Here is a 12,665-nt window from a genome sequence, read left to right as displayed (position 1 = left end):
GGGAGTGGGGAAGTCCAGTACCAGGCTAGACTTCAGTGTTCTTAGTCAGAAGGGAGTGTTGGGCCCTACAGAAGGTTTTCAAGGAGTGGAATGTCATTGTGGGGGATTCAGGAAGATGGCTGGGCTGTGGGAGGCCACACTAGAGGGACAGTGGAGGTTCTTACAGCAGTCCTGGGGGAGGGGCAGGCACAGCCCCCTGGACTTAGGGGCTGGAGGACCCAAAGGCAGAGGAGTGAAGGGGGAGGGGGTGGAGACTGCTGTCCAGGGACTGAGATAGACAGAAGGGGAGGAATCCCATGTGAAGCCTAGGAGCCTGGGATGAGACCCTTTCGGGCTTGTTGATTTGGAGGGGCTGGTGGGATGTCCTTGGGAGTAAGTTTGAAAGGCAGGGCTGGACAAGGTGGGATCTGGAGGGACACCATAAGAAGGGTTATGCGAAGAGTCAGCATGCTGGAACATGAGGACAGAGATGTGAGACCCTGATCACTCCAGTGGCATCTCTCTGAGGCTCAGTTTGCTCATATGTAAAATGGGTTGCTGTGAGGGTTCTGGTGTTCCTGAAAGCGTCCCCCACTAAACCCGTGGAAACACAATCGCTACGGTTTGGGGGGTTCGGGGTCCCCCAGATAAGTGTGTCCGGGTTCATCCGTCGAGGGGTGCTAAGCTGAGCTGAGGGGACGCCACTGCCCCCTGTTGGCTGTCCGAGCCAGAGCGCCCCTGGCCCCCGACGGGCGGGGCGACCGGCGGGCTGCTAGCGGGCTGGCTGCCTCCAGACGGCCAGTCGGCCCGCTCTGGCGCCGCGTCCGTCTGTCGATAAGAGCGAGGACGCCCGGCCCGCGCTCGCCGCGTGGGCTCCCGGCCCCTGGGATCTCGCGGGGCGCAGGCGGCATGGTAGGTGCGCGGGATGTGGGCGCGGCGGGGAGGGCGCGCCCGCAGGGTCGCCCCTGAGCGGTAGGGATCGTAGGGCCAGTTGAGACGCGCCCCCCGCAACCCCGCTCTCCGGAGGACTCGCAGCCTCCTTGGGTGTATCTGTCTTTTCGCCGGCCTTGCGCGCCGCGAGGCATGGGGTCGCTGGTGCGGCGACCTTTCTCCGGGTTCGTAGGAGCCTTTCTCTCGAACCCGGGTCGGCGCCTGCGCGTTCTCAGCTCATCGCTGCGGTCCCAGCTTAGCTCTCGCAGCAACACCGGTAGGGAGGGCGGGGGCGGCAGGGGCGGGAGGAACTTTTGAGGGGATAAAGATGCCCCTCTTTCCCAAAATGCGGGGATTCGGTGTCAGAGAGGCAGGAAGGCTGGGGGAGGCTTCTGGGTGGAGGCTTTGGTGAGAAGATACTCGGGATGAAGAATACTTGGGATCTAGGGGAGAGAAGGACCTGAAAAAGAAAGCTGAACGGTGGGTACACAGAGGTACGTGGGCAAGGGGAGCCCCGAACCCGCATCTAAGGAGAGGAAGTGGAGCTGGAGCGAGGATCTAGGGAAAGGATCCAGGAAACAAGCTGGAAAATCTGAGGTTGCTCAGAAGGGAGGGGAGGTGGTGGTGGCCGGTTTGAGGAACAGGCTCAGGTGGGCAGCTCCCAGTCTTTCACATCAAGCCTCAGGACCAGAGGAATCCCGTCCAACCCCATGTCCCTTAGACTGTCCTTCATTTGCTGGGTGAGAAGTAAGGATCATGTCACTATGCATTGGAGTTGAGCACCTGAAATTTATCAGGCACATTCCTGAGAACTTAATTCTCTCATTTACTCTTCCCAGAAACTAGCTAGGAGGTAGGCTGTATCTACTTACCCATTTTACAGATGAGGAGACAGGCACAGTGAGGTCCTGTCACAGAAGAGGATGGCGGACCTGGCACTTGATCCCCGGCCAGTCTGTTTAGCTTCATAGCCAGGGTCCTTAGCTACTCTATCTGCATGCTATGTCACTTCAGTCGTGTCCGACTCTGTGAGACCATATGAATTGTAGCCTGCCAGGTTCCTCTGTCCAGGGGATTTCCCAGGCAAGAATACTGGACTGGGTTGCCATTTTCTTCTCCAGGGGATCTTCCCAACCCAGGGATCGAACCTGAGTCTCTTATGTCTCCTGCAGTTGCAGGAGGGTTCTTTACCACTAGCGCCACCTGGGAAGCCCCACTCTCTCTGGTGGGCTGGCAAAGAGATGGGGAGCCAGAGGGAGGAGAGTGAACCTCAGAACTGGCAGCATCAAAGGTATCAAATCGACTTCAAACGGTTCAGAGAATAGAAAACAGAAGTAAGCACTAACTTTTGGATCAGCATTATAGTTTTGGGCCTTTTCACTCCCTTGCTTGATCCCCAGTGACCCAGTCCTTCCAGCAAGGTCATGTAATGAGGCCCTTTTGTGTGTCAGGCAGACGATGTGTTAATACCGTTCATGGATTAAATTTCTGGATCCTTGTAATAAGGGAACAGCCACAGAGAGGTTACCATGCAAATGGCCCCACAGTTCGAAATCGGTGAGGCTAGATTTGAATCCAAGCAGATGTTTCCAGAACCCTTCCTTGCTCATCAGGACCAAGTGATACTGTGCACTGTGCCCGTTTTACAGGTGCCCAAACTGAGTGTCTCTCCCAAAGTCCATGGCTTGGAAGGGGAGAGACTGACAGGGACTGCTGATGGCATAGCGCACGCTTCAGAGTTTCCATCACTAACCAAAGGTTTCAGTAGCTTGTGAAATTAAAAATTGAAGTTCCGAGGCTTCCCTGGTTGTCTAGTGGTTAAGAATCCGCTTGCCAATGCTAGGGACCTAGGTTTGACCCCTGGGCTGGGAGGTTCCCCCATGCTGCAGAGCAACTAAGTCCATGCACCACAACTACTGAGCCTACCAGACACAATTTCTGAAGCCCACTCGCCTAGAGCCTGTGCTCGGCAACAAGAGAAGCCATTGCAATGAGAAGCCTGAGCACCGCAACAAAGTGGCCCCCGCCCCCTGAAACTAAGAGAAAGCCCATTGCACTGCAGGGAAGACCAGCATGGCCAGAAGAAAATAAATAAATAAATCTTTAAAAAATTGAAGTCCCACTTTAAAAAAAAAGCATTTTTAAGATGTATATTTTGGGGGGAATTCTTTAACATTTTTTATTTATTTGGCTGCATTGGCTCTTAGTTGCAGCGCTCAGGATTCTTGTTGCTGCGTACAGAATCTAGTCCCCTGAGCAGGAATGGAACCTGGGCCCCCTGTACTGGGAGCACAGAGTGTCAGCCATTGGATCATCAGGAAAGTCCCTAAGATGTACATTTTAAAGAAGAAATTGTGATGGGTCTTACAATGGATGGCAGAGTTTTCCTTTCTCAGTGGCACAAAAAATAATGGCCCTCTTGGTGTCAATGGCACCTTTAGCTGGAACTAGGATAGAGCCAGGTTCCCTGAGTGACTTTCTGGATGTCTCTCTCTTCCGTTTCTCAGGTTCCTCTCTGTTTCAACTGCTCCATCATCCCTGGAGACAGGTCCCTGGGTGCAAGGAGCCGGGTGTCCTGCAATGGCAGCAGGGCTCTGGGGCCCTTTGACCCCCAGGACTTGAACCTGACCGACGAAGAGCTCAGGCTCAAGTACCTGGGGCCCCAGCAGACGGAGCTATTCATGCCCATCTGTGTCACCTACCTGCTGATCTTCGCAGTGGGCGCGGTGGGCAACGCGCTGACCTGCACCGTCATCCTGCGCCACAGGGCCATGCGCACGCCCACCAACTACTACCTCTTCAGCCTGGCTGTCTCGGACCTGCTGGTGCTGCTCGTGGGCCTGCCCTTGGAGCTCTACGAGATGCAGAACAACTACCCGTTCTTGCTGGGCGCCGGCGGCTGCTACTTCCGCACACTGCTCTTTGAGACCGTCTGCCTGGCCTCAGTGCTCAACGTCACTGCCCTGAGCGTCGAGCGCTACGTGGCCGTGGTGCACCCGCTGCGGGCCAGGTCGGTGGTGACGCACGCCCACGTGCGCCGTGTGCTCGCGGCCATCTGGGGCCTCGCCGTGCTCTGTTCTCTGCCCAACACCAGCCTGCACGGCATCCAGCAGCTAGATGTGCCCTGCCGGGGCCTGGTGCCCGGCTCTGCCGTGTGCACCGTGGTGCGCCCGAGAGCCATCTACAAACTGGTGGTGCTGGCCACTGCGCTGCTCTTCTTCTGCCTGCCCATGGCCACCATCAGCGTGCTCTACCTGCTCATCGGCCTGCGGCTGCGGCGTGAGAGGCAGCTGATCCCCAGGCAGGAGGCCAAGGGCAGGGCCAGGACAAGTGACAGCCGCAGGCTCCGGGGGCTGCAGGATGGAGGTCGGACACAGGTGACCAAGATGCTGTGTAAGTGTTGCTGCTGGGAAGGGGGACTGAGCCAGGCGCTAGGCATGGAGCTGGGGGTTTTCCAGGCCTGGGGGAAGGGGTTGAATGTCTGGATTTATGAAGGGGGATTAGCATGAGGGGAGTAACCCCACCCCCACCCCCGTGTGCACGTGCGCATGTGTGCATACTCTTTTAGACTAACTCGTGAGAAACTGACACGAAGGATAAATGTGAATGGTTCATAGCAGAATCGGCTGCATAATCTGTGGAGCCCAATGCAAAATGAAAATTCAGGGTCCCCTGTTAAAAAAATGATTAAGAACCTTAAGACAGCAAGAGTAGAGCTGCTGTCTTGACCGTTTTAAGGTCAGGGCTTGGTGCAAACGCACAGGTCTATCACCATGAAGCCGGCTCATGGGACCAAAGGCCGACAGGGCAGAAGCTGGGCTCCAGGATGACCGAGCTGTTCATGGGCTCTGGATCCCCCAGGTCTCTCATCTTTGCTCCCAAATATGTCTTGGTTCTGTCCTTCCCTGAGCAGCCTGGGGGCATGACCTCAGACACAGAGTTCCCCTTTCCTGCAGAACTAATTGTCCTCTTCCCTTGGTGGCAGTTGAAAATCCCAGGGAAGGATTCTCATTGGTGGGCTTAGGTCATGGCCTGCCACGGGGCCAGAGCGGCAGGATGCTGAAGTGAGCAGCCCCCACAGATCCACATGGTGGGATCAGGGGGAGCAAAATTCCCAAAAGAAGGGGATGGGGTGCTGGAAAGGCAAGGTGGTGAATTTCCTGCATGCCATGTCTGCAGCTCAATGGGGACCACACGAGTGGCCATGATCTGAAAGAGGTTGTGGAACTTCCCTGTGGCCCAGTGGTTAGGACTCTGCACTCCCAATGCTGGGAGCGCAAGTTTGACCCGTGGTCTGGGAACCAAGATCCCACATGCCGCACAGTACAGCCAAAAAAAAAAAAAAATAGTGAGAGGAAAAAAGAGGTCATTAGAGGCATGTTTGTGAGGGTCTATGTGATCAGGACAAAAGTGGGGGCTGGGGCTGACTAGGGCACACTCAGCTGGCTTGAGACTCTGGATCTTACTGTGGCCCTATGCATGCTGAGTCGCCTCAGTCGTGTCCAACTCTGTGTGACCCTATGCACTGTCGCCTGTCAGGCTCCTCTGTCCACGGGATTCTCCAGGCAAGAGTACTGGAGTGGGTTGCCATACCCTCCTCCAGGACCTGACACCTTCTGCACATAACACAGGACTCCTAAACAAATAATACCATCCCCCTAAGTTGTGGGTGCCAATTGATCTGACAGTTGTGTAATGATTTGATGGCCCTAGGCCTAGCACTTTCTCATAAACAGTGGTCCTGGGGAAAACAAGCAAACTGATGCTAACCCAGTCATTGATTCTCTCCCCACCCTGCCCTATTCCACAGGGTCTGAATCAGGTAGGTGGGATGAGCCAGGACAGGATGGCGCTGGTGAGACCTTGGTCAAAGCGAAGGGATTTTATCCAGCGAACTGGGGACTGCCCTGCTTCCACAGAGGGACTCACTCCTCTCACCCCCAAGAACAGTGTCCCAGATCCCGCGGTCACTTGTGCCGCCTCCTAAGGTGGGCCCGACCTGGAGCTCTGTGCTCACCCCTGCACTAGAGACCACCTGCCCCTGCTGCCTCCTGCTTCCCTGCGCACTGGGGCCAAGTCTCTGCCTCTGGGGTGGCTCTTGCCTTGGGAAAGTAGGGTGTTTCCTTAAGGCTGCCTTGCTTGCTGGCCTGGGGCTCTGGCTTTCTTCTCTGCCTCCTGTCTTCACTTTCTGAGGACCTACTACACACCAGGCCGTGTGCTGGGGATGTTGTAAGCCCTGTTCTGACTGAAATCCCAGATTATGAGGAAGGCCACAGACGGCTGTAAGAGGGGGAGACACTGCGGGGGAAGGATCGTGAATTGGAGAAGCAAACACGAGGAACAAGGCACAGAAATCAAGGCAGATCTGATGGCAGAGACCCAAGGAAGGGCAGGGTTAAGACCAGGGCTGGAGGGATGCTCCGGAGAAAGAGTGAAGGCTTGGCTGCCTGTCCTGCCTTTTTTCTGGGGTTGGGATGGGACCTTTCAAAGAAAGGGAGTTTGTGCAGGAAGGATACTGAGCTGAGCCCGGGAGAGCTGGGGGCTGGGGCTTCGAAGGCTTCTAGGGCCAAGGCAGGCAAGTGGGTGTGTGTGTGTGTGTATGGGGGCCAGGGTTCATCGTGTGTGTGTGTGTGTGTGTGTATGGGGACTGGTGTTCGTCGTGTGTGTGTGTGTGTGTGTATGGGGACTGGTGTTCATCGTGTGTGTGTGTGGGGCCGGTATTCATCGTGTGTGTGTGTGTGTGTGTGTGTGTGTGTATGGGGGCCGGTGTTCATCATGTGTCTGTGTGTATGTATGGGGACCAGTGTTCATCATGTGTGTGTATGGGGGGGCGGTGTTCATCGTGTGTGTGTGTGTATGTATGGGGGCCAGTGTTCATCGTGTGTGTGTGTGTGTATGTATGGGGTCTGGTGTTCATTGTGTGTGTGTATGGGGGCCAGTGTTCATTGTGTGTGTGTGTATGGCGGCCAGTGTTCATCGTGTGTGTGTCTGTATGTATGGAGGCCGGTGTTCATCGTGTGTGTGTGTGTGTGCGTGTGTGTGTGTATGGGGGCCGGTGTTCATCGTGTGTGTGTGTGTGTGTGTGTGTGTATGGGGGCCGGTGTTCATCATGTGTCTGTGTGTATGTATGGGGACCAGTGTTCATCATGTGTATGTATGTATGGGGGCCAGTGTTCATCATGTGTGTGTATGGGGGGGCGGTGTTCATCATGTGTGTGTGTGTGTATGTATGGGGGCCAGTGTTCGTGTGTGTGTGTGTATGTATGGGGTCTGGTGTTCATTGTGTGTGTGTATGGGGGCCAGTGTTCATTGTGTGTGTCTGTGTGTGTATGGGGCCGGTGTTCATCGCGTATGTGGGGGGGGCCAGTGTTCATCGTGTGCGTGTGTGTGTGCGTGTGTGTGTGTGTATGTGGGTCAGTGTTCCATCGTGTCTGTGTATGAGGACCAGTGTTCATTGTGTGTGTGTCTGTGTGTCTGTGTGTCTGTGTGTGTATGGGGGCCAGTGTTTATCATGTATGTGTGTATCTGTGTGTGCGTGTATGGGGGCCGGTGTTCATTGTGTGTGTGTGTCTGTCTGTGTGTGTGTATGGGGGCCAGTGTTTATCGTGTATGTGTGTGTCTGTGTGTGCGTGCATGGAGGCCGGTGTTCATCGTGTGTGTGTGTGTGTGTGTTTGTACTGTCCTCTGACCACAGGCCCCATTCTCCTGCTTCTCCCTGCTTATGCATCAGCGCGCATGGGCTCCCGAGTGTCACCAGAGGGGTCCTTAGCCGCACTGTGTCACACACTCAGTTCCAGTTCCACGGCGAGAGAACCGGACCAGGCCAGGCTTGGCTCGGGTGTCCACGGCTGGTCCAGGGCACAGCCCACTGGTCAGTCAGTGGCAGTGGCTCAAGAGCAGCCTCTCCTAAAGGTGCGCGGTCAGGGCAGACTTCCAGAAGCTTCCAGCTGGACCGTGGGCATGGGTGGCCTGTGGGAGAAGCATGGAGGTGAGAACAGGTGCCCTCTCTGCCCGCAGTTGTGCTGGTCGTGGTGTTCGGGATCTGCTGGGCCCCGTTCCACATTGACCGACTCATGTGGAGCTGCGTGTCCCCCTGGACCGAGGGCCTGCTCCTGGCCTTCCAGTATGTGCACGTCATCTCTGGAGTCTTCTTCTACCTCAGCTCGGCCGCCAACCCTGTGCTCTACAGTCTCATGTCCACCCGCTTCCGGGACGCCTTCCGGGAGGCCCTGTGCCCAGGGACCCAGTGCCGCAGCCGCAGAGCCCACCACAGCTCCTACAGCCTCAGCAGGGTGACCACGGGCAGCACCCTGGGTGACATGGGCTCCCCGGGCAGCCAGGCCCAGCCTCTGGCTGAGAATAGTGGCCCAGGGGGCCAGCAAGGGACGCACCCCTCCTGAGAGGAGCCTCATGCTGCTTCACCCCAAGGGGCCAGAAGGTCACACCCAGCTTTGAGGGGGCCACACCTGCCTCTTCTGCAGGCTATCCTCTGTCCCTCTTCCCCACTTCGGCCTAGTAACTCTGACTGACACCTGACTACTGCCCCCACCCATGTATTGGAACGATTATAAGGTTGCTGTCTGCTCTCCAGGCCCCTGGGCCTCCTGGTACAGCCCTGCCCTGGTAGGAACATCATGGCTGGTTAACTGGGCACGGGAAGACTCCATCTGGGGGTTCCCCCACCCACCCCCAGTTTCTGAAGTGTTTCCGGGGTGGTCCTTCCTTTCCTTTCCATTTCTTGCTGAGCTTCCGGTTCTGGTCCACTTTGCCCCCTCTAGCTCTGGGTGCACCTGGGAACTTGTGCCCTTCCTCTGACCCAAGCCCTCCCCAGCCCCAGTTGACTTATTCTGCTCTGGGAGTTCCACCTGGTGGAGCCGCTAGGTGGCAGGTGTGCCTGGGATCCAAGGGACCTGCTTCCAATCTCAGCTGTGCTGCCACCTCCTGCGCAAACACCACCACCACCACCGCCCCCACCCCCCCACCCCGCCCCTGCTGCCCAGCATCAAGCAAATTGCCTCTCCTTACATGCCTGGGTCCCTTATTTGCAAAACAAAAGAGACCCTGACACTCTGGAGCATCGCACTTTGGCACTTCAGCTGGTTTTCTGTGTGGGTGCAGAAGTCACTGTTGGTAACAGATACCCTCAGATTAACAAGGTGGAAATTACACTTCACATCCTCACTACCTTCAACCTTTACTCCTGCCCTGACCCCTACAAGCTCCCCACCCCACCTCCTCCAGAGCCACCCAAAGAACATTCTTTGATTGTCCTAGAGAAAGTGAGACTTGGCACCGACTGAGGGACCATGTGTGTGAGCAGAGGCCCCTGCCTGCCTCCATTCTCACCTCCTCACGTGCTGGCTTGGGGACCTGAGATGAGCGGAGCGTTGGGCCTGACTGGCCAGAAAATCTCTGGGGACAAGAGACATGGGCCACCCAAGGACAAAGGGTGCCCTGTGAGGACTGCTTGGGGCTCCGTGAAGTGAGAAGAGGGTGCATGCGTGCTCAGTCGTATCTGACTGTTGGAGACCCCACAGACTGTAGCCCACCAGGCTCTTCTGTCCATGGGATTCTCCAGGCAAGAATACTGGAGTGGGTTGCCATGCCCTCCTCCAGGGGATCTTCCTGACCCAGGGATCGACCCGGTGTCTCCTGCATCTCCTGCACTGCAGGCAGATTCTTTTCTGCCGAGCCACTAGGAAAGCCCTGAGGTGAGAAGAGAGACGGGCTAAGTCCTGAAATGAAGCTCATGCTGACTCCCCGTGGATCGCTGGGTGCTCAGCCAGGACTCAGTTCACGGCCAGAACTTGTCCTGCCACAGTGCCCAGCCCGTTCTCCTCCCCAGGGGGAACTGCAGCAGGAGGAACCCTGGCCTCCCTGGCGAGGGGCTGCAGGGGCTCTCCCTGCAGACTCTCCCCAGCTCAGGCCCCTGGCCCCCTGACTGCAAAGTGGAGGAGACTGTACAAAATGTTCTGGGGTTTTTGAAATTCAATTGTAAAAACAATACTCATTTTAGAAAATTGGAAATTACAAATGAGTGAAAACGAAAGCAGTTTAAAGTAATTAAAAACCACCCTTGCTAGGGGATAAGAGGGAGGGGGAAATAGTTGTTTAATGGGTACAGGGTTTCAGTTTGAAAGTTCTGGAGATTGGTTGCAAACCAATGTGAATATACTTGAATAATATTGAATTATACACTTAAATGGTTAAGACGGTAAATTGTATATGTATTTTACTACAGTTTTTTTTTTTTTTTAAGGAAGGATTAAGCCTAAAGGAAAAGAAAAAAAAAGTCACCTGTAGCTTTACTCTCCAGAGGTAACCACCATATATAAGACAGGATGGGCAAATTTGAGAAGGGAGCTTGTGTAAAGGGGCTGTGCAGAGCCACGAGGACCCAATGTCGTCTCTGAAATGAGCTCCCCGGAGGCCTTGGGGTGGCGCTGGGGGAGGCGGCAGACGCCAGACTTCAGGCTGGAGCCTGCTATTGTTCCCACAGACTAACTGGACTCCCTGGAGCCTCTCTTAAGTGATGGTCAGAGCTGACGTGCTCCTGAGGCTTTGGTCAGTATTTGTGAAGGGCCAACTATGGGCAGAGAAGCCCTGGGCAGATGGGGGAACGTAGGGGAGGTGAGTTATCAGAAGACCTGGGCTCTTAGTGTAAATTCGGTGTATGTCTCTCGAGTGTCTCCATAACACGTCAGTGGGTAGGTCCCATTTGTCATGAGTCACTGGTTACCATGGAAAGTGGAAACAGCCGCTCTGGGCTCAGCCCTTGAGAAACGAGTGGAGGTGGAAAGGCCAGCCAGCAAGATCCCAGTCTCTCCCGGATGCAGGGTCTTCTGCAGCTTGCTCTGCTCTTCTGCATGGTCAGGCTGGTAGGGGAGGTGGGGTGCGCGGCAGCATTGCCAAGTGCCCAGTGCTACTCCCAGGACAGGAGTGCTGGCTCCTCTGGGGCTCGAGTCACCTCCTGTCCTGGCTACAGTCATACACATTCCTCCCCCTCCTTGTTCAAGAGGCTGGGCCCTCTCTGCTTCCCGTCTCCTCCTCTCCTGCTGTGATACTGGGTGATGCTGAAGCCCACGTGGACAGTCCTCTGCGACCCTGGCATCTGCTCCTGGTCTTTCCTACAGCTTTGGACACTCTGCTCCACCCTGGCCTTTTGGTCCCGTGGTCACCTCCTCACTCCCAGGACCCCCAGGAGCGTTTCCATGTCTGGATGTGGGAGCTCTTGACCATGATTACCTCCTTCCAGCTCTGTTGCTCTATAAGTGGTAGTTATTCTTTATACACATCTAACCTTCCTGGTTCTCAGCTGCTCTTCTTTCTCCCAGTCCATCAGTTGCCTCTGCTCTTCACTTCCTTTCTGAGGGTCCTAGATCCCACGGTTCATCACACACATCCCTCTCTTAAAGTATTTCTGAAGGCCGAGGTGATCACCCTTTCCTTCTCAGAAAAAAAGTTTTATTTTCTTTGGGAACTCACCAAGATGGGTGTCATCAACAAACAAAGCTGCGTTTGCCCACCCTTCCTTTTGTTACAGTATCTGCTCAGGAAATATAAAGTGTGCAGCACTTCACATCCATTCTTCTGTAGACAGATGGCATTTCCAGATGAGTCCTGATGTCTGGGAGCCCATCTCATTTCATACACTTCTCAGTGTCTCCTTCTTCCTCATTCTTGTCTTCTAACAGATCCACCAGGCGTTCTTTGTCCCAAGTCTTCCCTGTAGAGAGGAGCTGCCTTCTTGGAGGGCTCCCTAGTATTTGCATTATCAACTCATTTGAGGGTAATCCCTCAGTGTGTGACTCTTGGTGGGAGACCAAGCCCAGGCTCCTACTATTAATGCAGAAACTGAAAGCATTCTGGACACGGCATCACTGTGACCCATGACTTGCACTCAGGCAGCTGGAGGGTCCCACGTCGGGAGCAAGACCCACGGCAGGGCAGCACAGGGCAGCAGTGCTAATAGCAGCATCCCATCCAGCTGCCCCTGGGGCTCCAGCTGCCCAGCCTGCCTTGGCTTCTGCCCATTTGCTCTGCCAGGTTTTCCAAGAGCTGTTGTTATGAGCTCCCAAGAGCCTTTCAATAAATTCCTTTTCTGCTTAAGTTGGTCAGAGTTGTTTGCCATTGTTTGTAACCGAGAACCTTAACAGATCCATCCACCCCTGCTGTGAAGGGTACAGACTCTGTTCTACTAGTGGTTGTCTTTACATATTCTTAAGCAATTATTATCGTTGATTGTTCTAAAACCCCAAACTGCAGTCTGTAATACTTAATCATTCTCCTTCTCACTCTATTTTTAAAACACTTTTTTTTTTTTAAGAGGCAATAACGATAAGGACAGGCTTAAGGAATTTGATCCTAGAAACACGTTTACATTTTCTAAGCACTGTAGTATGCTTCTTCTGACAAAGCAATAAGGTTTAGGTGGTGAGCAAGGATTCTGGTTAGGCTGCCTGGGTTTGAATCCTGACTCAAAAGTCAGACTGGGGACTTCCGTGGTTGGTGGTCTAGTGGCTAAGACTCTTTGACCCCCAGGCAGGAGGACTGGGTTCAATCCCTGGTCAAGGAACAAGGTTCCACATGCCACATCTAAAGATCCTGCATGCCGCAATCAAAGATTCCATGTAGCTCAACTAAGACCCAATGCAGTCTAATTAATTAATTTTAAAAAGTCAATCGGCGTTAGGCCAGTCAGTCTGGATTGGAAGATACATTTCAAAAAAACGGTGTGCAACCTGCCTGCACACATA

The 12,665-nt window shown here is 54.6% G+C and overlaps 1 protein-coding gene across 1 annotated transcript; it reads left to right on the top strand.

Moving 5' to 3' along the window:
* The first annotated feature begins 1,062 nt into the window (after positions 1–1,062).
* NMUR1 (neuromedin U receptor 1) lies at positions 1,063–10,119 on the top strand. Its single transcript, XM_069573778.1, has 4 exons — positions 1,063–1,186; positions 2,310–2,335; positions 3,417–4,302; positions 7,927–10,119. The coding sequence occupies exons 1-4, from the start codon at positions 1,063–1,065 to the stop codon at positions 8,307–8,309; spliced, it is 1,419 nt and encodes a 472-aa protein (XP_069429879.1). The 3' UTR covers positions 8,310–10,119.
* The last annotated feature ends 2,546 nt before the right edge of the window (positions 10,120–12,665 follow it).

The sequence above is a fragment of the Ovis canadensis genome, chromosome 2, assembly GCF_042477335.2.
Source record: "Ovis canadensis isolate MfBH-ARS-UI-01 breed Bighorn chromosome 2, ARS-UI_OviCan_v2, whole genome shotgun sequence".
Taxonomy (NCBI): Eukaryota; Metazoa; Chordata; class Mammalia; order Artiodactyla; family Bovidae; genus Ovis; species Ovis canadensis.
Note: the sequence above shows the minus strand (reverse complement) of the source record. Positions and strands in the feature narration are given on the sequence as shown.

Coding starts and splice junctions, on each gene's coding strand:
- NMUR1 (XM_069573778.1), top strand. CDS start 1,063: ATGGGGTCGCTGGTGCGGCGACCTTTCTCCGGGTTCGTAGGAGCCTTT. Junction 1,187..2,309: donor TAGCTCTCGCAGCAACACCG/GTAGGGAGGGCG, acceptor CTTGATCCCCAG/TGACCCAGTCCTTCCAGCAA. Junction 2,336..3,416: donor AGTCCTTCCAGCAAGGTCAT/GTAATGAGGCCC, acceptor TCCGTTTCTCAG/GTTCCTCTCTGTTTCAACTG.